The sequence below is a fragment of the Eptesicus fuscus genome, chromosome 11, assembly GCF_027574615.1.
Source record: "Eptesicus fuscus isolate TK198812 chromosome 11, DD_ASM_mEF_20220401, whole genome shotgun sequence".
In the NCBI taxonomy this organism is placed as follows: domain Eukaryota; kingdom Metazoa; phylum Chordata; class Mammalia; order Chiroptera; family Vespertilionidae; genus Eptesicus; species Eptesicus fuscus.
Genome location: NC_072483.1, coordinates 64,566,397 through 64,592,618, shown reverse-complemented (window position 1 = coordinate 64,592,618; position 26,222 = coordinate 64,566,397). Strand labels below are relative to the sequence as shown.

Genomic DNA, 26,222 nt, shown 5'->3' with positions numbered 1-26,222 from the left:
GATAGAACTGATTAAGGAAGGCTCCCTGGCACTGTGGTCCATGTGAAATGGAAGAATTTTTGTCAGTTTGAGAGAAAGACCTGTGAGAATGAGGAAAATATATAAAATAATGGAAATTTTTACACGCATCCAGAGGTGAAGACTCAGAGATAGAAAAGAAGAAAGTGGCAGACAAAGTAGAAAGGGTATAATTTCAATAAAAAAAAAATGAGATACAGAGATAAAAACCAGAAAAATTACATAGAGAGGCTAATAAATACCCAAAATAATAATAAAGTAACGTGGAAGGAAGCACAAGGGGAACTATGTGAGAGAAAGAGTTCTATCAAAATAGTTTTAGAATCAACAAAGAGTGAAAACTGCTGTATAAGGAGGAAAGGAGAGGTGTTGGGATCCTGTAAGGCTCAAATATAAGTCACTAGACAGAAGCATCTGCCAGCAAAAGTGGGCATCTTAGTAGTGCGTTTTCAGATTAAGGTCTCCCCAGGTAGAGTAGTGCCCATAACATACTCAGAATAATGCTCTTCTCCCTGGCACCCTCAGCTACTCTCCAGTAACAGAATGAGTCTGAAGAGCATGTCTGCTAGGCAGACCTGTCTCCCAAAGTCATCAGTCTATGAACTGATGGCATTTATCCCAAGACCTTGTCCATTTGTATGTCTTTCAGGAACTGACACTTCCAAGATTGAAACCAACATTTTCTTTTGTGAGACAGAAACTCCTCCTTCTCTAGGGTTGGCTTCCCCTCGTCCTTACCTGGCTCACATCTGGGTCTGGAGTACCCCATTTCTCTTGCTCCCAGCCCACCCATTTTCTTCACTTTAGCTTGATTGCTATTTGCAAGATGTAAATCAGATCATATTATTTTCCCACATAAATCAGGTGACCTTTGCTGCCCTTGGATTAAATCAGTTATCCTTCTTCCTGGGGATTTCTTTGTCTTCCATTCAACATGGGGCTCCAACTTATGACTTCTGCCTCTTCTCTAATGAAAGTATAAATATTTTCAGTTATTACAATGCTCTGATCTTTCTTTTATATGTGGGCCTTGGAACAACTCTTCCTTGTGTTTGGTGGTATTGCCTTGGCTTATTCTGTTCTCTATCCCATTCCCTGATCAGGTTATATTATACTATTTCAAGGATGCCTTTCCTGAAAGGGAGTGAGATGGAGATAAGTGAGATGAGAAAAGTCAACAAAGAGCAGTGTCAGGAGCTCAGGAGAAAAAGAGGTAGGAGCAGGGGAAACAGAAACACATCATAAACAATTAGAAGCATCTAGGGACACTGGCAGCAGGAAACAGGGAAGAGACAGAAACAATGTGCAAAGGCAATGGGGCTGGGAAAGAAGTAGAGAGAGGATTAGGTGTACTGAAGGGAGGAAGATGGTGGATGGTTCTCAGCCCCTGGGGACAGTGATAGAGGAGGGCCAATCTTCAGAACAGGTGAATGCAAAGGGCAGACCAGGATGGTCTGGGACATGGACAGTCCTAATTAGGAGATACCTGAGCTCCCCACATCTTCACTATGAGTTTTATTGCCATGATTCCCCCTGGTTGTATATGGAGACCTCTGAGGAAATTCAATTCTTTCTGCAGAGGACAGCAATGCCTCTTGGGAGCCCTGTGATGGAGAAGAGCTTGAGGAAGACTTGAGCTCCCCACCCAGATATGAGTCAGGTAAGGAAGGGGGCATTGCCAGCCCTTGGCTGCAGGGTTGTCAGGAGGCTGAATCCAGAGCTGAACAGCAGGACCCTTAGTGTTAGAATAGGTGTGTTACCTATTCATTTTGTGGTAGATAAATAAATACCAAGGAAGGATAGCGTTTTTCACATTCTTTATTCTTATTGATACTAAAAACTCAATACTGTGATTTTAACCCTGCCCACCTTTATTTTCTATATAAAGTATACAAACTTAATGTTTATTTAGTGCTTAATAATAATATTATTAAGCTGCTGTAACCTTGGGTAGGCTTCAAAAGAAACACGATTCTGAGATCTGCTTGTTAAAAAACAACAACGAGTCTCAAGATCAAATTACTCTTTTCCTCCCACATATTCTTCATAAGATTATTGGATTACATAGCACTTCTTTCTTTCAAAGTACTTGGGCAAATGTGACTTCCTCACAAAACTTTAGGACTTAGCCAGGGAAACTGTTACTGTCCCTCCTTAGAGATAAGGACATGGGATACTTGTTTCCCCCAAGGAAGAGCAGAGACCCATGTCCCAAGTATTTCACTACAAGTGATGGCTGTGTGAGGCTAGTGGGGGTTAATGTGGTGACACAGTTGGATTTTAAAGGGGGACTTGCAGGCTCCCAGGGAAAGAACAAGGCTTGATTCAGAGACACTTCTACTTCACAAATAAAGCATGTCCATAGGGAGGGGAGAAATCCAGACAGCGAGACAGGGACCAGATTCTGGTGTAGGGATTGGAGAGAACTAGGAGAATAGAACTAGAGAAAATAAGCTGAAAAGAAGAGATCAAGATCACCATTGAGGAAAAAAGAAGATAGAAAAGTAACAAGATAGGAGAAGCAGTGAGAGCAAAGCCCACAAAATCAAAGATGTACAAATATACCCCTCGTGCAGAAGAGAAATATCTGTAGACAGGTCTATAGGTAACTGAGAAGCAGGAAATATCTGTAGACAGGTCTATAGGTAACTGAGATCAGGAAAGTGAGACGAATGAGATGGAAACAGAGGCAGACCAGGGCTTGGTTGGATCTCAGGTGAAGTCCTTGGAGCAGCTGTCCCATTGCCCCCTGGTTGTGTATGGAGACCTCTGAGGGAGTTCAATTCTTTCTGCAGAAGACAGCAATGCCTCTTGGGAGCCCTGTGATGGAGAAGAGCTGGAGGAAGACTTGAGCTCTCCACCCAGATGTGAGCCAGGTAAGGAAGGGGAGATTGTTTGCCATTGAAACCCAAAGTCATCGTCTGTGAAGTTTTGTCATTAAGATACTAGAGGTCCAGTGCATGAAAATTCGTTCCCTCAGAGGGTAGGGGAGTTCCTCAGCCCGGCCTGTGCCCTCTCACAGTCCAGGACCCCTCGGAGGATGTCTACCTGCCAGCTTAGGCCCACTTCTTGGGGGATGGGGTCTAAGCTGGCAGTTAGACATTTCTCTGGCATTGTGGGAGCCCTTGGGGGATGTCTGACTGTGGCATAGGCCTGCTCCCCATGGGGAGGGGGCCTAAGCCGCTGTCTGACATCCTTAGTGCTGCCCAGCTTGTGTCTGAGAAGAGCTACCCCTGTAGGAGCGCACTGACCACCAGGGGGCAGCTCCTGTATTGAGCCTCTGCCCCCTGGTGGTCAGTGCATGTCATAGTGACTAGTTGTTCCCATTCTGCCATTAGGGTCAATTTGCATATTACTCTTTTATTATATAGGAGGATGTGCCACAGTTAGAATCACAGTAAGCGTACAAAAAGGAAGTGGAGTTCTGCCAGTAGGAAATAGTAGCTTTGGCAAAGACAAGCTCATGACAAACAGCAAAGAGGCCACAACGTTCAGTTAAGTGTGAATGGTGTCCTGCATGTGAATGGAGTACTGAGCTCATCTACCAAGCAGAGATTTATAAAGAGACATATGGTCAATTATATGATAATAATAGATCTCAGATTATGTGTTAAACAAAATTATTTTCCTTACAATTTGATAGGATGTCAAGTGCCTTCATGAAAAGTTTGGTGAGCGACTCAAGACAAAATGACCAAATCTCTTTGTACAAATTGGCTACTGTCTAATGGACCTATACCCATTAATTAGTCTCTGGGACTAGCTTGGATAAGGGACTTATCAGGTCTATGCCTCCTTCCATTTGCTTTGGATCGTTTTCTTCTAACATTCAAGAAGCACTGGAAAATAAAGAACAAATACATGTGAAATAAGACTTTTTACAATAGACAAGAGAGTGAGAGTAAATGAAGTAGTAAAAGAATAAGCACATTACTGAAATATTTGTTAAATGGTACACCTCCAAAGCAAATGGCCAACTAACTACTTTGCATCTAATTACATACACATCATTAAATAATAAGATAAAAAAAGATAAATTCAGGAATAAGAGCTCATGAAGCTGCTCAGAGCTCAAGTAGTTGTTGATACTGAAGATTTACACTTACTGGTTAAACGGTGCCATATGACTTTTCTAAGCAAAAGTCTTTAAGGTGATCTTGGTGGGATCTCCATTGTGCAGGGATTATCTTTATACAATATCTGAAGCTAAAAGAGAGACTTATTTCTTGCTTAACAAGGCACACAGTAGGAGGAGGCAGTGTACTTATTGGACACTGTTTCTTAAAAAATGTAAACTATTGATTTTATGTGGAGTTTTGGGAAGCATGTAGTTCAGGGACTGCAGATTTTCATAAATAGGAGTGATTGTAAACAGACTAGCATTTAGCCATATATTTAGGCTTTCTGGAGTGTGGTTGTTGCTGACTGGCTGATTTTCAAAATGTAAGGCTGCAACTGATGTGGTTGGTGATGTAAGCAGTCATTAGTCAGTTAGCATGAGTTTAAAAGTGGTTCTGGTAGATACTTATACAATTTTCAAAGAACAGTTATTTTTTTTTCCTGAAAGAATATAATCTTTATTTTTCTTAAGGCTGCAAGTAGAAAAATAAAAGTACAGGAAGAAGAATAAGGGGTAAAAGGTAGGAAAATCATGGCTTTGTGGGATCTCAAGTGTGATTATTGGAGCAGGTATATTTTTTCTGAGGAAGCAGAATATCAGTGTGCTGCATTAGAGCACCAGGAACTCTTCCCTAATCACTGTCTTAGGATCCATAAATTGTAACTTTCTTATTTTTCTTTAGTATCTGGTGAACTAGCAACTCCCCAAATGGATAGAGAAGGAGAATCTGAAGAGCTTACCTGTAGCTCACTATCCTGTGATGGACAAGGTAAGCATGACTTAAAGAAACAGAGTTCTGATAAAGAGAAAAAGACAAGAGAGAAAAATAGGAGATTTAAAGGAAGAATCAGATGTAGGGTGGATCAATGGAAGATTTTGAAGAAATCAGTAGAAAATGGGGATAAACGAATTTACATAAAAGAACGTCCCTAGTGCAAATGAAAGGTCTTCATAAATCACAATTTTGTTCCAGGAGCAGAGCTACCAGCAGGTGGAAATGAGAAGTATGCCCATGTTATGTGCTTCTCAAATGACATGCCAGAAGGTCCGGAAGCAAGGACTGAAAGTAGTGAAGCATGTGACACAATAGGTAAGGCTGTCCAAAGGTCAAGTCACGAGGGTAGATCTACAGGCAACACGGACCCCAGGTAAAGTGTGACAGGTGGTCTATTCCATCCCACTATCCTGTTCTTGGCATTTTCTCAACCTGCCCCTTTGGGAAGAGCAGGGAGGCAAAACATCTCTCATTATAAAGAGATGTTTAACAGGACAAGTCCTGTTGATTTTACATGGTTGATTATAGTAGAATTACACTCTTAAAATGACTGTATCTAGTTTACTACATTAGTATATTAGTAATAGATTTTATATTTATATCATAAATATAGTGATTTCCATCCCGGTTCCACCCAGAATCCAAAAAAAGGGAGAGAGAATTTCTGCTAGTAGATAATAGTATCATTTTTTTCACAATCTTAGAAAGACCTAAAAGATAACTGATCCTGTCACTTAATTTTCAGGAGGAAAGTCTTAAAATCGACTGCTCTTAACCTAGTACATATTTTTGGTGGATGTCCTCCAGCATGTCACTAATCTATATATTATTTTCCTACAAACTTTTGCACATAAGATGTTATTTAACTCTCACAAAAATATCTTTAGACCTAGACAGAATAGGATAACTGGTTCTATCCCTGAATTAATTGAAGTATAGAGACATTTAAGAGTGTTTTTCAAGATCCTATTGAGAAATAAAGGAAGACCCTAGGCCCATCCTGGACTCCTACTTCTCAATTCAGAAGATTTTTAGTCCCTTTAGAAGGAAGAGAAGAATGATAGTCTAAACATCTTTAAAAACTTAAGCCTTCTGTAGTATGAATGACCTTAGGATTGGCAATTTTTAGTTTTTAATTTGTTTCCTTACATCAACCTCTTATTTTCTAGATAATGTGGATCTTGGAAATAACTCTACTTTGGGAAAACGCAAGAGGAAAAGAAGTAAGAATGCATTACACTTTACTTGATTTTGATGTTAAAATGAGCTTTTAAATGCCAGAGTTTTAAATTACTACTAGAGGCCCGATGCACGAAATTTGTGTAAGAGTAGGCCTTCCTTCTGCTGGCTGCGGCACTGGCTTTCCTCTGGCACCCAGGACTTGGGCTTCCCTCCAGCTGCTGGAAGGCACCCAGGACTCGGGCTTCCCTCACAGCCCCGGCTTCGTCCGGAAGGTCGTCCGGAAGGACGTCTGGTCTAATTAGCATATTATGCTTTTATTATTATAGACTTACAATAATAAGTGATAATAAAAAATAAGTGATAATAATATGATAGTTATTCAAACCTGTTTATATCCTAATCTCTAGAACCTGTAATGTGTTTTCTCCCATGGCAAAAGGGATTTTGCACATATAATAAAGCTAGGCCTTGAAAGGGGAGAATATCCTGGCTATTTGGGTGCCACCAATATAATCAATGAGCTTTAGAGTGAAGAACTGTTCTCAGATATGGCGAGAGGAAGATAGTCACAGAGAGATGCAATCTTTGTGAAGATGGAGAAGTGGAACAAGGAATATGGGTTATATGTAGAAGTTGTAAGAGTCATGGGAATAGTTTCTCCTCTATCACCTCCAGAAAGAAATGGGATCCCACTGAAGCCTTTATTTTAGCCCTTGTCAGTCTAGACCCTTGTCAGACTTCTAACTGATATATCTATAAGATAGTAAATTTGAATTGTTTTAAGCCACTAAATTTGTTGTCATTTGTTATGGCAGCAATAGAAGAGCAATACAAATTTTGGTTATTATACATTCCTAAAAAGGTGGAAGTGGCTTAGGAATTGCACAATGGACAGAGAGAAATTGGGCAATGAGAAGAATTTTAAGTAGAATGATAGAAACTATATGGCTTGGAGCAGTTTGTTAGTAGAAATGTGCAAAGACTACTAGTGAGGACTTGGAAGGAGGTGAAGAACATGGGAGAGAAAGCCTATATTGTCTTAGAGAATACATAAGTCATGCTCAACAGATGTTAGTAGAAATATGGAGGTTAAAGATGTGGCTGGTGAAGACTGAGAAGGGAACAAGGAACATGTTTTGGAAAACTGGAGAAGGAAGATTCTTATTAAGTAAAGGCAGAGAGCTTAGTGAAATTCATCCTAAAGATATGTGGGAAGCAAACCTTTTTGTGTGTACAGCTAAGGATATTTGTTAGCAAGTGATAAAGATTCAGCTGTTTTGTTTGTTTGTTTTTGTTTCTTAGAGTAAAATATGTGAGGAAAGAGATAAACCCAGAGAAGAACTGCTCAACAACATCAAAAAATTAGGACTTGATGATCTGTACAATTCTTAGCTTATTCAGGTTGCAAAAGATGCTAAAATTAGGAGATCCACTGTCAGGAAAGTGTGCTCTGTAAAAGTGATCAAGAATGTGGCTTAATAACTCATTGCTGATGCCTCAGTAATAACAAAAGATCAGAATATTCATTCACATAAAAGGTTCTTTGAAGAAATTAAATGTGTGATTCACAAGTCCCCCCAAGCCATCTCAGCAGAGATTAAAAAATAGATATGTAATTATGTAGGAAAGAGCTGTGGAGGAGCTCTTGTCTATGGAGTAATTCTCCATGACATACATGGAGATCTATAAGGTTCTTGAGAATTATGTACGGACAGAAACAAAACTCTCCCTGTCTAATCCCTAGAACAATGGTTCTTTACTTGGTGAAAGAGGGTTTTAGGAATCTTTAAATGGGGAAGTTATCTTGGATATGGTAGCCCCAATCAAGTCACATGGGTTCTTACAATCAGAAAACTTTTCCTGCTGTGCAGAGAAGAATATGTACACTTGAAAAAATCAGAGCTACCTGGCTTTGAAGATGCCAACATGGGATAATGAATGAAGAAATTGGAAGCTGAAAAAAAAAGGATAATCCCTCATAACCTTCAGAAATGAAAAAAGCCCTGTGGACACCTAGATTTTAGCCCAGCGAGACTTGTGTCACACTTCTGACTTTCAGATCCAAAAAATAATAAATTTGTGTTGTCTTAAGCCACAAATTTTATGATAATTTATTACAGCAGCCATGACAACTAATACCTTTTGTAAAAAAAAACAAACAAAAAAGAATATTTCACCTTTATATGTTAGATTGCATCTTTTAAAATAGCAATTGGTACTTTTAAATGCTCACATCTTTGCATGTCTTTTGAATTTTAAAACATATGAACTTTGTAAATGTGGCATAGATATTTCTAGATTTATTTCTATGCATATATGAATACATTTAGAATTATATCATATACCTAAAAAATCTATTGATACTGTTAATTTCCCTTACTTTAAATGAGTATATCATGTACAAGACATTATAAACATTTAACGTATTGCCAACTTACCTTTAAAATAATTTTTTTGAAATAAAATTAATAAAGTTGGGAATATCACTTGATGTGTTCTGACACATGCATTGTCCTGTGTAATCCAAATCTTATCAAGATACAGAACATGACCATTACCCTGGAAAGGGCCCTTCTGCCCTTCTGGTATATCCTCAACCCTCACTCATCAAATGCAATTACCTATTCTTACTTTTTCATGATAACTTAATTTGGCTTGTTTTCAAACTTTAAATAAATAAGGTTTTAGTGCATATTCTCTTTTAGTGCAGTGTTGCACTCAGCATAATGATCTTTTACTTTAACCACATTGTTGAATGTATCAGTAGCTTTTTTTTCTTTTGATTGCAGTTAATGAACATTGTATGAATATTACCAAACATTGAGTATATCTTCTCCTATTGACGGAGAGCACAAGTGTGCCAGTTTGGGGCTAATATGAAAAATCTGCAGTGAACATTCTTCTGGAAGTCTTTCTGTGGCTCCATGCCTTCATATCTCTTATATAAATTTCTAGAAATAAATTTTACGAGATATGGTATAGATGCATCAGTCTTTTGTCCCCCCAAACCCAAGTAGGGACTATATAGCACATAGAAATGGTGCCAAGCTGAGAAATAGAACGCTTCAGGAACTGTTTCTACTGGTCAGAAACCCCTGCCTTAAAAGGAGGCTATTAGTAAACCTGCAGACCTCCTCTGAGGGGAGGAGGAAAACATTACTATTCCAGAATATTTCTAATGAGGGAGATGTTCTCTCTTTTATACTGGTCAAGAAACCAATCTACCCTCTGATCTTGATGGCCACATTAGATACTCAGAAGCATGTGGAAATGCCACCAAGAATTACCTCTGAACAAATCCACCTTACCCAGAAAACTCTGGCAAATTTCCCCGTGAAGACACCACTTACAAGCCACTCCAATTATTCTGACTAGTGGGGGTAGGACCAAATCCATTTTATTTGTTTAATGCACCATTTAACATATTTCATAAACCATAAATGCTGTAGGTCTCTATGGACCACCCTAATCTGCAGTTCACCATGTTTGCATGAGGGAGACAAGTGCGTACCTGGCTTTCTCTTAAGAAGTATCATCTCAAGGGCACACACAGTGACCCTGGAAGGGAAGCTTTTATAGTTATTGAGCCCCCGAGTGTGATGTACACCACCAGGAGGAAGATGGACAGTGCCCCCAGTGTGGGCCCTGACCTTAAGCCTTATAGTTCCCAGTTCCATTTACTGTGTCTAGTCCTTGATGTTCAGAGGTGCTCTGCATGGATGTACAGATGCATGGGCCAGCCCTGTTTTCTCGTGTCTGGAGCTGAATGGAAGACTTAGCATCTCCCTGGTGGGAGAGCTGGACCATGCACATGGTCCTGGAAGAAGGATTCAGGACAATTCTGAAGGACAGATATTAATGCTTCTCCCTTCTTCAAATGTCTTAAGTTGTATGGTGTTCCTTCCTCAGGTGCCTGGATCTTTGCTCTTCATTCAGTGCCACAAAATCTGTGTGTACCATTCCAGTGGCTGTAACTTCATCTTTCTTTCCCAATCATCTTTAATTGTCACTCAGACCTTTTTTTTTTTTTTTTTTTTTTTTTTTTTACATAAGGACCAGATACAAGCAGGAAAATACATTTTCATAAGGTGTAACCAGAATTAAATCTGCCTCCCCTAGACACTCTGAGGCTGGTTGGGGGAAGAAGGAAGCATCATCCCCAGGGATGTTCAGAACAGAATCCTGAATTTTTAGAATTTGTCTATTTAACAGCATTTATCCCGCACTGCTTTTGTCCTGATCCTGATGCAGACAGGAATTGATCCTTTTCTGGGAACAGCTGTCTTCAGTGACCAAAGAGCTGTACAGAGGTGTGTGGACAGGAGGAGATGAGGAATGTTAAGTCAGTCAATCAGTGCTTTGGGAGTAGTTTTTGATAAAGGGCATACCATTGTCAGACCCAGATGGTCCAGCCAGCCAGGTTCATGACACCCATGAGTTCCCAGGGTCACAATGGGGTGGACAGAATCAGTTGCTTTGTAAGTTGAAGTGTGGACTATGTTGATGCACTACCCATAGCACCAAGAGGGGTTTGAGGCCTGATCAGTGTTTCAGGAGCAGGCAGAGCAACGCCCCTTGTGATGGGGCTCCCTGACCATGGAATGAACAGGTAAATGTTAGTAGGAATCATATGCCTGGCACACAGCTGCAGTCCCTGATCACAGTCATGGTGTCATCCTGTCAGCAGGTACTTAGGTATCTCCATGAGGGGTCCAGACTGGTCTGTCAGCACCACAAGTTCATTTCTCAGTTATGCCTTAGAGAAAGGCATCTTAACTTTGCCAGCCTGTTGCTTTCCACTTGGCCAACAAAACATCTAGGCCACGTGCAGAGAAGCGCAGTTGTCTGAGTGCTGCCAGCCAGAGGAGTGACCAAATTTGCTTTTGGTTCTGCAAAGTCGGCTCTGAGGCCAAGCAGCCTCAGTAGCTCAGTGGGCACTGGCTGTCAGCTTAGCCAGGCATTAAGGCACCAGGCCCAGCCACCAGGGGAACCTTGCTGAATTGAGGACCCTGCAAGGCCAATGTTTGCTTTAGGCTCTGAAGGAGAATAGAAAGCCTAGGTGCCATTGGGCAACATCCCCACATTCTTTAATATACCATTTCCACTTGAAGAGCAAGGCTTTCAGGCCCTTCTTACACTGTAAGTCCTAGAGTTGAGTTGACTCACCTCAAAATGGGAATCTCAGGAGAGAGTTACAGGCCTTCCTCCATGGATTTTTACTTTCAGCAGTAAACATCTAGTAGCTGGCTGTTATGATATTAATAATAATAATAACAACAAGACATGGTCTCTATCAAGTGCCAGTGGTCTTCTCACATTCACATGTTTTCATATCATTCACGAGAAAGCAAAATCACAATCACACAAAACCTGTTGTGGTCTTCAAGTTCTCCAGGAGCTTCAGGCACGAGGTTAAATAGAAGTGAGAGGATCTGCTTTATACCTGCAAGAGCTCAGAGATTATTTCATGAAAACACTCCACATGGAAGTTGAGACTGTTTCCTTGCTTTCTAGCCCAGTATATGATCCATGATATTATTTAGGAATATAATAATGAGTATGCTTCCCCATTGCACATTTGAATCAACATTTGAAAAGGGAAAAATATTGCTATTTTACCATAGTTGTCTGTCTAAGGCATCAGCAGGAGTTTATTTTCTAACTTTAAAAAGTAATTTTAAATGCAGGTCATCTCTTATTGTCTCCTGAGTCCTTGCAGCATAAAATATAACTCCATAATCAACCTCGCGCTGCTACACTGGTAGTTAAGAACTTTGTCCCATTATTTTGTGGATCAAAGTCTGAAAGAAGTACTTGAACACTAGTGAACTATGAGGCTTTGAGAATTATAGTCATGGTTCTGAATAATTAACTTTACTCTCTTCCTTTTTGAAGAAAAAAAGAAAGGGCATTCCTGGACAAGAATTAAAAGGAAATGTTCGGGAAATATATATCGAAAAGGTAAGTGAGCAAAGTGAAGTAGTCACACCTTTTGAGTTTACTGAGGCACTGCTTATTGTATCCTATAATCTCCTGAGGGCCATGATAGTTTCCCAGCTACTATATCAGGTAGGATATAGGCTAAGACACTGTAACAAAGAGGCCTAAAAATGCAGTCACTTGAACAAAATGGTTTATTTCTGATACATGTATGTAATCTTCCAGAGCTAAATGATCCAGGGCTAATAGGGAGACACTGCCATCCTCACTACATGGCTTCTTTCTGGGTCAATACATTTTTATTAATTAAGAAAGATGTCCCAAAGAAGGCTAAATGAAGGAAGCAGACTATATGTGTGGGTGTACATGTGGTAAACAATATATACATATAAACATATATATAGAGAGAAGTGAAGATTTAGATATGTGGAAGAATCAATGGCAATTCATCCATAAAAATATATGCGGTGATTACATTTGGTCATTGAAATATAAGTAATGTTTATTTTTTTGTTTGTGTTTTAAGCTATATGTGCATATTCATAATAGTAAACACATTCAACTATTATAATGAAAAAATATTACTCAAATAGTTACATATGCAAAGAAAAATTCTAATGTGATGCTTTGAACAAGTTAATTGTGGTTAGTCCCAGATGGTTATGTGTCATACTATTTCTATTTTCTAATTTTTCAATAATGTATATGTATTACTTCTGATCAGATCCCTGAGAGCTTGTTTATTTCTGTAGTTATTTATGGTAAGGAACTCCTTTCTTCTAGGCAATAAGGGTGAGGCCTCATTTTCTAGATCATTGACAATTTTGAATCAGTAGAACTATGTAAGATTTTAAAGTCTAATTAAAACTCATTAATTTTCACCAACCTAAATATCTTATGTTCTTAACAATTTACATGACTGCTTTGTTGGGGAATGTATGAAATTTTTGTTTGGAAAGAAAGGAAAATGGTTGAATCCATTTTAAAGTTAGTTATTTTCCAAATACCAAATCTTGAGATTTAATCATTATAACGTTTCACTTAAGTATATAAATGAGTAGAAAAAATTCTAAACCACTTCTTTCAGTACAATGAAATCTTGCATGTAATTTAAAATTGTCTCTCCCAAAAAGAGAGAATATTCTGGAAACCCAAGACCCTTTACCATCAATTTGCTTTCTTGTCTGAATGTAGAGTGAAGGTGTTCAGAATTGAATCCAGGATTCCCACACTTGCTTTTGGCCTCATATCAGCTGCTGTTTTGCCCAACTCTGTATTTTCCTTGCCTATCCTTAGACAACAACAAAGCTGTTGGCCAGTTAGTTGTTCTTGAGTAGAAAGAAGGTGGGAATGAATCTGCAGGATCCTGTCAAGATTAGGCAAAGATAAACTTTGTGTCACTCTTCTTTGCACTATATATGGGTCTATACAATATTTGCTAAGGTTTTGAGGAAAATAGATTCTCCTTATTTTTTTTACTAGTCAAGCTTACCAGTCAATCTGAGAGCCATGAAACCTAAAAAGCAAGCCCAGTGTTGCAAATTGTTTGTGTTTATATTATAGCTCTTATCTGCCCAGAGCCTATAAGTTTTTTTCCTCAGAATTTTATCTGCTTTTTATGGAAATTCTTTTATCTTACATCACTGGCTTATTGAAGTGACTGGACTTAGTGAGTTGTTTATAGCAGTTAGGACTGAATAGTCTGGAAAATAATTCTTCATGGGGTCTATATGACCTTACCCAGAGCCAAAAGATGGTGGTCAATGGATGGTAGGCATTGAACACAGAAAGATGAAAATGAATTTGTCTCCCTGCCTTAGAAAATAAGACACATTTGAATGACAACAGACATTGAAATGTCCATTCACAGCCAGCCAATTAACTTACAAAATAGAGGAATATTCTCTGCTGCAACATCTATTAAGTCAATCCTTAATAGTTATTTGAAAGTAAGATTTTTGGAGAACCCAATTCTACCCATTACTCTTCATTAGACTTCTTGTTGGTTGTAGAAAAAATTCCATATTGAGAAAACAACAAAAGATCTGCACAAAAGTTCAATTAACTTTACTGGAATATACTACCTCTAGCCATTTATTCTTATTTTCTAAGAATATTTATATTCACTTTTTCAGCACAGAATCATAGTCTTTCATTTATACAGGATAGAGCAAAAGTAGGCTTACAGTTGTGAGTATGTGAAACACAGCTTATTCTTGTATTATTTATTAATTATTGCATTATTTTCCACATGAACAATTGTAAATCTATAAAGGAAATGTAAGGGAATTGGACAACCAGCCTGGTATTTTTATTTTATTTTGTTTTACTTTATTTTTATTTTAAAAACAATACTTATCACCAAATAATATTAAGTCAGGATTTACTAGTAGCATGAAAGTATCCCAAATATCTTTTCTGGAGTGCACATTGGAAACAAAATCCCCTTCATTGAGTAAGAGTTATAGAGTTGCTAGGTGGAATTATTTTGTCTGCACAGGATGATAGAAGAAAGATAAAGTAGTGATGTTTTATACATAGTTAATTGGATGGCAGAACACTGGTGAATACCTTCAATTAACAACAGAGTTGTACAGTATGTAATCCATCATATGTAAAGGTGATGCAAGTCCAAATATAAAAAAGGTAAAACTAATGGCCATCTGCAATTGTTTTGAGGCAACCAGGATAAGCTGTGGCTGCTAGCAATGGGCTTTTAATGTCTTGTCATGGTTTGAACTAATACCTCTAGAGCGTGGCCTATTTTCTTATGTACATATAAAACAAAAGGATTGCCATAATATGAGGGATCCAGTGTAGATGGCTATTGAGGAAATATTTTGAGAGCATGAAGGTATTTTCAATTTGTGCATTCCATGAGAGTGGCTCTAAGATATTTGATGTAGTCAAATGTAGGAACACTATTACAGAAAAGTTTGATACTCATTGTCTTCAATACCAAGTTAATTCTATATTTCCCCTTATTTGTTTTTTAGTAATTGTTTTGAGTAACTGTGGATACTCTGTAACATTTCTTTTTAAAAAAAATATTTTATTGACTTTTTACAGAGAGGAAGGGAGAGGGATAGAGAGATAGAAACATCGATGAGAGAGAAACATCGATCAGCTGCCTCCTGCACACCTCCTACTGGGGATGTGCCTGCAACCAAGGTACATGCCCTTGACCGGAATCGAACCTGGGACCTTTCAGTCTGCAGGCTGACGCTCTATCCACTGAGCCAAACCAGTTAGGGCTGTAATATTTCTTTATATAATGCTTTTCTTTAGCCAATAGATTATGGCTTATTTTCAAAGGGTGAGGCTGTAACTTATTAGCTTGCTTTAAATGTGGTTGGCAATGTAAGCAGTCATTGGCCAATTGGCATGAGTTTAAAAGTGGTTCTGGTATCAGTAGATTAGCGGATAAAAAAGCTTTGGTACATTTACACCATGAATACTATGCAGCTGTAAAAAAGAAGAATCTCTTACCCTTTGAGAGAGCATGGAGGGAACCCAGAGAGTATTATGCTAAGCAAGATAAACCAGTCAGAGAAAGACAAGTATCACATGATCTCACTCATATGTGGAATCTAATGAACAAAATAAACTGATGAATAAAATAGATCCAGAGACATAGAAGCATGAGACTGTTGAATCTCAGAGGCAAGGTGGTGGTGGGTAGGTGGGAAGAGATCAACCAAAGAACTTATATGCATATATACATAATCCATAAACTCATACAAGAGTGTGATGAAAGCCTGGGGAAGCGGGTGAGGAGAGCTAGAAGGGGTCAATGGGGAAAGAAAGGCGACATATGTAATAGTTTTAACAACAAAGATAAAAATATGTGAATGGAGATTAAATGTAAACATAGCCTAGGCTACGTAAAATACAAAAAGGATTTCTTAAACAAATGAATGAAAGTGGTTCTGCTAGTTACTTTTACAATTTTCAAAAAAACAGTTGTTTTTCCTGGAAGAATACAATGTTTTTATTTATTCTTAGGGCTACAAGTAGAAAAAATAAAAGTCAGGGAAGCACAATGAGATACAAAAGATGGGATAAGCATGGCTCTGTCAGAACTCAGGTGTGATTATTGGAGCAGATGTATTTTTCTGAGGAAACAGCTCATCGTAGCTCAGAATATCAGTGTGCCGCATAGGAGCACCTGGAACAATTCCCTAATCACTGCCTCAGGATCCATTAACAGTAAATTTCTTGTTTTTCTTTAGTATCTGGTGAACTAGAAGCTCCCCAAATGGATAGAGAAGGAGAATCTGAAGAACTTACCTCTGGCCCACTACCCTGTGATGGACAAGGTAAGCATGACTTAAAGAAACAGAGTTCTGATAAAGAGAAAAAGACAAGAGAAGAAAAAAGGGAGACATAAAGGAAGAGTCAGATGTAGAGAGGATTAATGTTATATTTCAGAGGAAGAAGTAGCAAAACAGAAATTCACAAGGGTACCAAAAATAGAATCACTGGGGCATATGAAAAGAGTCCTCATATCTTACAATTTTGTTCCAGGAGCAGAGCTGCCAACACATGGAAATGAGAGGTGTTCCTGTGTTATGTGCTTCAAAAATTATGATTTGGGTCCAGAATCAGAGCAACCAGCACATAAAAATAGTAAGTGTTCCTGCACTGTGTGTCTCTAAAAATATGTGCCACGAGGTCCAGAAGCAATGGCTGGAGGTAGCCAAGGTAAGGCACTACACAGGGGTCATGGTGTGAGGGTGAATCCATAGTTACCCAGGACCCCAGGTAGAGTGGAGCAGGTGGTCCAGTCCATCCCACTCTCCTGTTCTCTGCATTTTCTCAACCTGACCCTTTAGGGAACAGCAGGGAGGCAAGAGATAATTGTAATGTCATATTTAACAGGATGGGTCCTATTGATTATTATGGATGATGTAGTAGAAATACACTCTTAAAATGGCAGTATATAGTTTGGTATGTTAGCAATAATACCTTGAATTTATTCAGCTATTTCCACTGCTGTCACACCCAATATTCTATGGAACCCAAGAAAACAAGGTGTACTTTTGCTAGTAGATAATAGTGTCATTTTTTTCCACAACCTTAGAAAGACCTCAAAGACAACTGATCCTGCCACTTAATTGTCAGGAGGGAAGATGTCAAATCAACTTTGATTAACACAGCACATATTTTTTGTTGGATGTTCTCTGCAAGTCACCAATTTATACATTTTTTTCCTACAAACGTTTGCAAATAATATGTTATTTGTTCCCCCCAAAAATCTTAAGACCTAGATAGGATAGGACACCTGTTCTTATCCGTGAATGAATTAAAGTTCATAGGTATTGAAGAGTTTTTTAAGAGTCCCATTGAGTAAAAAAAGAAGGAAGATCCCAGGCCCATCCTGGACTCCTACTTCTCAATTCAGGAGATATTTAGTTCCTTTAGAAGGAAGAGAAAAATGATAATCCAAACAACTTTATAAACTCAAGCCTTCTGTAATATGGATCATCATAGGATTTGGTAACTTTTAGCTATTGATATCTGTTTTCTTACATCAACCTCTTTTTCCAGATACTGTGGATCTTAGAAACCACTCTACTTTGGGAAAACGCAAGAGGAGAAGAAGTAAGAGTGCATAAGATTTTACTTGATATTGATACTAAATTGATGTTATTAATGCCAGAGTTTCAATTATTATAATAGTAAGTGATAACATGATGATCCCTCAAACGTGTGCATTTCCTAATCTTTGGAACCTGGATTGTGTTTTCTTCCATGGCAAAAGGGATTTTACAGATATAACAAAGCCAGAGACCTTGAAAGGGGAGTTTATTTTAGATATCTGTGTGCCACCAGTATAATCAATTGGCCTTAAAAATTGGAGAACAGTGGGGAGAGGGACGAGTAACTCTGGAAGATATAAAGAACTACAACATTGCTGGCTCTGAAGATGGAGGAAATGAACAAAGATATGGGTGACTTGTAGAAGCTGAAAAGTCACGGAAATAACTTCTCCTCCACAGCCTCCTGAGAGGAACAAAGGCCTATGTTTTAGCCCAGAGAGACCCTTGTCAGACTTCTCACCAACATATCTGTAGGATAAGTTTGCATTGTTTTAAGCCACTAAATTTGTACTCATTTGTTATGGCAGCTATAGAAGAGCAATACAGATTTTGGTTATTGGAAGTAGGGTGCAGCTATAACACATCGCTGAAAAGGTAGCATTGGCTTAGGAATTGGGCAGTGGGAAGAATTTTAGTAGAATGATAGAGAATGTCTTTTAAATGGAGTAAATCCCCATAATATACATGAGAGATTCATAAGATTCTTAAGAATTTTATACCAACAGAAACAGAACTCTCCATGTCTAATCCCTGGAACCTATAATCTGTTTCTTTACATGGAGAAATAGAGTTTGAGGATGTGATTAGGGATCTTAAAATGGGGAGATTATTCTGGGTTATTTAGGTGGCCCCAATAAATTCACAGGTGTCCTTAAAATCAGAAAACATTTCCAGCTGTGGAGAGAAGGATGTGTACCCATAACATAATCAGAGATTCAATGCAGTTGGCTTTAAAGATGCAGACAATGAACCAAGAAATGTGAGCAGTTTCAGAAGCTAGGAAAGATCAAGATTATCCCGGATAGCCTCCAGAAAGGAACCAAGCCTGTGGACACCTTGATTTAGCCCAGTGAGAGTTGTGTCAGTTTCTGACTCCAGCACCAATAGACAATTAATATAGTTAAATCATATATTTTAAAATAGCAACTTATATTTTTCATTATCACTTAATTTGGCTGGTTTTAAAACTATTTTATTGAAAAGTTTACTTTTACTCAGCATAATTTTTCTCTCAGCATAATGTTTTTGAGTTTAATACACTTTGTTGAATGTATTAGTAGTTTTTTCTTTTTTATTGTAAAGTAGTGCACATTGTATGAATGTACTCAATTTTGTGTATATATTCTTCTATTGATGGACACCACAGTGTGTCTGTTTTTGACTAATATGAGAAGGCTGCAATGAACATTCTTGTAGAAGTCTTTCTGTGGCTCCATGCCTTCACATCTTTTGTATAATTTCCTAGGAATGAAATTGCTAGGATATGGGATAAATGCAAACCCATGTAGGGGTTATGCAACACATAGAGGCTGTGCCGAATTGAAGAAAAAAATGCTTCAGAAACTGTTCTTATCTATCAAAAAGCCCCAGTCTTAGAAGGGGTTTAATAAACCTGTTAGTAAACCTGCTCAAACCTTACCCCTGTAGGAGACATTATATTAGCTGGAACTTAAGCAAATTTTGTCTGAGGAGAGGAGGGAGACTTTACTATCCTGGAATACTTCTAGGGAGGGAGATATTCTCTGGTTTTATACTGGTCAGGAAACAAATCTGCCCTCTGACCTGGAGGGCTACTTATCTCTGCTTTCCAATGCAGTTTTTGAAACATCCTTGAAAAGATACGCTGAGGCATGTAGAAATGCCACGGAAAATTGCCTTTGCATGTGTCTGTTCTGTTTTCCCAACATCATTTACTGAGGAGACTATCTTTTCCCCACTATATATTCTTGCCTCTTTTGTCATAGATTAATTGACCATATAAGTATGGGTTTATTTCTACATAAGCAATTTACAGATTCAGTGCAATCCCTATCAAAATATCAATGGCATATTTCATAGATCTAGAACAATAATCTTAAAATTTATATAAAACCAGAAAAGACACCGAATAGCCAAAGCAATCTTGAGAAAAACAAATAAACAAACAAAAAAATCAAACTAAGTTGGAGGTATATGATGCTCCCTGATTTTAAACTATACTACCAAGCTATGGTAATCAAAACAGTATGGCACTAGCATAAAAACAGACACATAGATCGGTGGGACAGCAGAGAAATTTCAGAAGTAAACCCATGCTTACATGTGATTTATTTTTAATTGTCAAATAAAGGTAATTTCCTACAGCCTCCCAAGTCCACACACAGTAACTCCATAAACAACCTCATGCTGCCACACTGGTAATTCAGACTTTTGCTTCATTTTTGTGGATCAAAGTTTGAAAAAAATAATTGAACACTACTGATCTATGAGGCTTTGAGAATTATAGTCATGGTTCTGCATAATTAACTTTGTTCTCTTCTTTTTTGAAGAAAAAAAGAAAGGGTATTCCTGGACAAGAATGAAAAGGAAATGGCCAAGAAATATATATCGAAAAGGTAAGTGGGCAAAGTGAAGTAGTCACACCTTTTGAGCTTACTAAGGCACTGCTTATTGTATCCTTGTATCCTGCAATCTCTGAGGGCTATGATAGTTTCCCAGCTACTATATCAGGTAGGATATAGGCTAAGACACTGTAACAAAGAGGCCTAAAAATGCAGTGACTTGAACAAAATGGTTTATTTCTGATACAGGTATGTAATCCTCCAGAGCTAATTGATCTGGGTCTAATAGGGAGACACTGCCATCCTTACTTTGTGGTTTCTTTACTGGGTCAATACATTTTTATTAATTTAGAAAGATGTTCCAAAGAAGGCTGAGTATGAAAGCAGACTGTATGTATGTATGTATGTATGATATATACTATAAAAATATATACATATAAGCATATATATGTGCAAATGTGTTTTATATATGTATAAATGCTTATTTATACTAGTACATATTATCAGTCTCTATAGAGAAACATAGATATAGATATATAGAAAAGTCAATGGAAGTTCATCCATAAAAATATATGTAGCAGTTTTATTTGGTCATTAGTGATCTTTATATTTTTCTTTGTGTTTTTAAAATGTATGTGTGCATATTAACAATAGTAAACACATTCAACTTTTGTAATACAGAAGTATTATTTCATTAGTAACATGTGAAAAGAGAAAAGCCTAGGGGGATGTTTTTGAATAAGTTAATTGTGGCTTCTTCTAATCAGATTCCTGACATTTTATTTATTTTTATAGTGATTCAAGCAACTCTTTTCTCTGAAACAATGAGGTTGAGAACTCATTTTCTATATCATTGAAAATTCTGAATCAGTAGATCTACATAATAAGATTTCAGAGTACAATGAAAAATTCCCAATTTTCACCAATCTGCATTTTTTATGTTTTTGCCAATTTACTTGGCTGCCCTGTTAGTGAATTTGTATAATTTCTCTTGAGGAAAAAGAAAGTGGTTGCATCCATTTTAAGAATGGTTATTTTCAGAATATCAAATATTGGGAATTAATTATGATAACATTTTTATATGTATATAGATGGATTTTGAATTATTTAGGCCTCTATGTATATAGATGGATTTTGAAATATTTATTTCTACAGTACAATAAAATTTTATATGTTATTTAAAAGTTGTCCTTCTTAAAAGTAGAGAATGTTCTGGACACCTTCTTGAGATCCCTTATTGTTAACTTGCTTTCTTGTCTTGAGTGTAGAGTGGAGGTGGTCTCACATGTCAGTTGCAATTTTGCCCATCTTGATGTTACCTGCCTATTTCAGCAAAGCTCTTGGCCAGTTGGTCTTGAGTAGAAAGAAGGTGAAAATGAATCTGCAGGATTCTGCCAAGATTTTGGCAAAAGATAAACTTTGTGCCACTTCCATTTTGCACTATGTATGGGTCAGTACAAATTTTGCTAAGCTTTTGGGGATCATAGAGTCTACTTAAATTTTTACTACTCAAGCTTACCAGGCAACTTGAGAGCTATGAAATCTAGAAAGCCAATCTGTTTGGAGCTGTGGTTGTCAGTTGTTTGCATTTATATCATAGCTCTGCCCAAACCTATGACTTTTTCCCTCTGAATTTTATCTGCTTTTCATGGAAATATCTTTACCTTACATAATTGGTTTATGAAAGTGGCTGGACTTGGTAACTGCAAACAGAAAGAAGGTTCATTCTCTCACTGACCTTTCAAATCTACCCTCTCGATGAGTTCCTTCACTCCTGGGCAGGCCTGATAGCTTCTCTGTTCTCTTGTTCAGTAGTTGAGAGTCCTTCCTTGTCTAGTATTAAAACTTCAATATTTTCTTTGACTCAAAGCACCTGGGCAAACCTTGGACTGGGACACCTGCAGTGGGAAGGTGGAAATGTCCAGCTCTTCTCTCTCTCTCTCTCTCTCTCTCTCTCTCTCTCTCTCTCTCTCTCTCTCTCTCTCTCTTGGCTCTACCCCCACTCATGAGCTATTGGTTTGGGTCCATCAGGATGGGGAGGTGGAAGGGCCAGGAGAGAGAAGAGTGTGGAAGTGTCTTATGTAATGGGCACAGTTGTGAGCTGACATTGGATATGAACAGTGCACAATCACTAGCTCTTTCCTCCACGAGATGCTCTTATCAACTCCGTGGGGGAAGGTAAGGGCAGAGTCAAACACCACAGCTTAACTACTTTCAAAAGAAATGTAGTATTTCTGCTACTGCCTGGATGTGATGGAAGACCTAGAGCCAATATAACCAGTTCCACCAATACTTTGTATGGTAGCTGAATAGGTGGTTTGGTGCATTGCCTTTAGGATGTGGGGTGACCAACTCAACTTGGTATGTCCAGGACTTTCCCATTTTTGCCTCTGAAAATCCTGGGCCCTGGGTACCCCAGAGTTCTGAACAGACTGGGGCAGTTGGTCACCCTTTTTGGCACTTAGTGAATTATTCCCAACTGTTGAAACTTCTATTAAAATTTTGAGAAAACAAGAAGGAATTTAAAATTCTGTCACACTTACTTCTAGAAATTAATTAATACCAACTATAATAAATTTTTAAAAAGAACCTTAAGTTATATTCTGACTGCCATAGTATTTATTAGGGTTGTGATTATGTTTCAGTGTTATTAAATGGGTTTTATAACCTGAGAACACAAAAAAATAGTTTAATCCTGCTTTGCTTAGCCAATATATTTGAGAGTAAAACACATTAATGCTGTTATTAATTAACTGGTTTTATTTTTTTATTGTTTGAAGTATTACACATAGTGGTACATATATCTCCTTCCACCGCCCACCCCCATTGACTTTCCCTCAGCCTCCCTTACCTCCTGTTTTAAACTCCAAATCTCTTTAGCTCCATAGGCTAGAGTGGACTTCAATGTATTTTCTTTTTCCCCTTAAAAATATTGGGCCTAACAAGTTTGATGAAAGCTAAATCCAATATATCCACTGGTTTCAGGAAAAATTAACTAGAGAGACACAGAAAGCACTATGTATTTTCTGGATCCTCCAAGGTTGTAATTAGAACTTTGTGCCAGGCTTGACCGGAATATGGAGGAGGCAAGAATAAGATGTGTGAATCTCTTCTAATTGGGCTGAGCATGGCCTTTCAGAAGAGGAGGCAGGAATGAGAGAGACATAGATGTCCTGGCCTTTCAAAGTTCCTCACTACTTTGGCATCTTGGGTGAAAGAGGAGGGGAGGAGAGCCTCTCTGAGAGCTGTGCCTGTGTGGATGACCTTCTATTGCCTGGTGACCCCACCTTCCAGAAGGAGGAAGGGAGAGGGAGCAGAAAAAAAAAATTAATCTGCCACTTCAAAAAACACATTTTCTCCTTTTTAGCAGCTCTCCTTTGCTCATGGCTATTTATATACAAGTCCTTCACTTTCTTACACAAGTTTATCTCTATAGACATCTTGTTTGAGCTGCTATTATCTTGTTTACATAATAATAAGGTAACAATTAGTCAGTCTGTAACTTGTCTGATCTTGTGAAAAAGTCTAATTATTAATATTTGTCCTATGGGGCCATTTTGATGTTGAAGAGATAAAACTCTCTCAGTAACTGTTTAGTCTAAAGACCAGAAAGTGGGGTTATTTTACCAAGTAATAAGTCCATTTTAGGTTTGATTGAAGGAAATATCCCTTTTATTTTGCTGGTCTAATATTCTCATAATGTGCTTAGCGTTGACTGTACCTACGGCAGGGAAGTCCACCTAGCACCACCAGATGGTGGTCATTGGATAGTATGCATTGAACACAGAGAGAAGGAAATTAATTTGTCTTCCTGCCCTAAAGAATAACACACACTTAAATGACAGCAAACATTGATATGCATATTCATAGCCAATCAACTTTCAAAATGAAGAACATTCTCTGCTGCAACATCTACCAAGTCAATCCTTAGTTACTATTTCAAACCAAGATTTTGTAAGACTCAATTCTATCCATTTCTATTGATTAGCCTTCTAATGGTAGTTTCTTAGACAATAATACCTTTGTCAAAACAAGGTGAACAAAGCCCTTGGTCACATTTACTTCGCTTTTATATCATGTTCTGCACAAATGTACAAATAGCTCTATTCAAGATAATGTGCTGCTCACCTGTAAGCCCACCATAGGGTTTTCCTTAATGCACAGAATTTCTATTTTTTTTTCTATCTCTCCACCAAAAAATTCCTAAATGTCTTCACTTAATTTTGTAGTTTTTGCCTCAATTTTCTGGGAGTAATCATCATCTTAATATCATATATATGTTGGAAAGACAAAATAAATTGGTAGATATATAATTGACATCTATTAAGCACTTAACACATGGCAATTTGAGATATAAGTGAAATGATGATTTCAATTGTTTTACTAATTAGTGTTATGAAAAATAAAATAGAAAATGAACTTAAGATTAGCCATTTATTTCTTGGTAGTTTAAAAGCTAGGGATTATATTTTTCTTTATGCATTAGACAGGCTTAGGGGAAGTTACATTTAAATGGAAAATTTGTAAAGCACTAATATCTGCAAAGAAATTGCATGTCTGCAACTGTGATTATATTTTTTCAATTTGTCAGGGAAAAGAGAGGCAGATCTAGAATTTACTTAATTCATAGGAACAGAGTCCTAAAGAAGAGAGTCCAGTCAAGAGGCAATGAAAGACTTTCAATAACTAAACATCTAATTTCCTGTGCTCTAGTCTGTGTTTTTAGTAATAAAACCAATTTCCTAATTGCTTCATGTAACTTGACTAACTGTTGAGAAATTTATATGATTTTCCAAAATGTGTCAGGTCAGAAAGAAGATAATTCCACACACCTATTACCTGATGACAGATCTAAACCGGTCCCTGGGGTCCCGGGTCCAATGCAGTGCTGGTGTTTCCAGTGAACTGATAGCTTTTAAGCTGCTGCCATATAAAAGATATATATAACCCACAAATTATTTAGCTGCTCTTCTCCTGTTACACAGAGTCACTGGTTGCATATTGCAGGTGGCCAAAAGTAGTGGTCAGAAGTCCATGTCCTCTGTTTTGACTGTCTGGGCTTGTGCCAGTCACTTGATCACGTTTGCTTCAGTTTCCTCATCTGTAAATCAAGAGAGTGACTTAGGCCAACCATCATTCTCAGTCCATCCTAGTTTTATTAGTCTGACTATCTCAAAATTGGAACATGGATAGCTATCCATGTTCCCATCAAGGCTCTAAAACGTTGGCTGAAAGGGCAGGATTAACTACAGATCCTTCTTGAGTTAGTTCATCTGAAAAACTTTCATTCTTCTGTGTAAATAGGTCTCTAGCTCCCAACCCCCATACAATTTTCAGATCATTATAGTTTCCTGAGCTTCTCTTTCATCTTTGGAGATAGTTGACGTGAGGAAAAAATAAGGCAAAGCAGATAACACATATACTAATAGACACCATCTTCATTAAATTATCCCGTTATTATCCTCTCTGCTCATTGAGTCAGAGCTCAAACAGGGAGATACAAATACAGTCTCTGACTTTGTCTTTAGCTACCTAACTACAACTGTATGTCTCATTGTAAGAATGTAAGAATCAGGGGGGCTGACTGGATTGGGAGTTATGACTGTTTATTGAAGCCCTATGTTTCTGTTAAGGCATTCTGATTGTGTGGGGTTTGAGGGTAGAAGCAGACACTCTGTGGTTATGTATTAAAAATGCCACTTGAAAGACAGACTTTGACTCCAGAAATCTGTTGAATAAAGTTTCTGAAGTACCCCTATGTGTTTCTAGAAATAGCCTCAACATAGGAAGAGGGGTACATGTGCAATTGAAAATGATACAGAATGAAGAAATCTTCTGTTTTAGGGTCAAGAAGGCACAGAGGTGGAAGTGTGGATTTTTGCTCTGAAATACTTCCTGTGACCTGTGGTGCAGTGAAAGGGATGTTACATAAGAAGAAATTGAAACAAGGTGGGTTTCATGGTCTCATTTGCAGCTCTTATGTGAAGGAATGACAAGAAGTCATAGAATTACCCATCATTCAAGGAATTGAGGATCCACTGTGG

The 26,222-nt window shown here is 37.9% G+C and overlaps 1 protein-coding gene across 1 annotated transcript in view; it reads left to right on the top strand.

Annotated features, from left to right (window-relative positions):
* The window catches only part of LOC103289379 (nuclear body protein SP140-like protein), a 63,034-nt gene that overhangs the window by 24,308 nt on the left and 12,504 nt on the right, over positions 1 to 26,222 (top strand). The window contains exons 10-20 of the mRNA XM_008145254.3: positions 1,598 to 1,678; positions 2,814 to 2,894; positions 4,821 to 4,907; positions 5,112 to 5,228; positions 6,083 to 6,136; positions 11,991 to 12,056; positions 16,268 to 16,354; positions 16,563 to 16,664; positions 17,586 to 17,639; positions 20,167 to 20,232; positions 26,023 to 26,127. Of these exons, the coding sequence (XP_008143476.2) occupies positions 1,598 to 1,678; positions 2,814 to 2,894; positions 4,821 to 4,907; positions 5,112 to 5,228; positions 6,083 to 6,136; positions 11,991 to 12,056; positions 16,268 to 16,354; positions 16,563 to 16,664; positions 17,586 to 17,639; positions 20,167 to 20,232; positions 26,023 to 26,127 (900 nt within the window). The remainder of the gene's footprint in view (positions 1 to 1,597; positions 1,679 to 2,813; positions 2,895 to 4,820; positions 4,908 to 5,111; positions 5,229 to 6,082; positions 6,137 to 11,990; positions 12,057 to 16,267; positions 16,355 to 16,562; positions 16,665 to 17,585; positions 17,640 to 20,166; positions 20,233 to 26,022; positions 26,128 to 26,222) is intronic.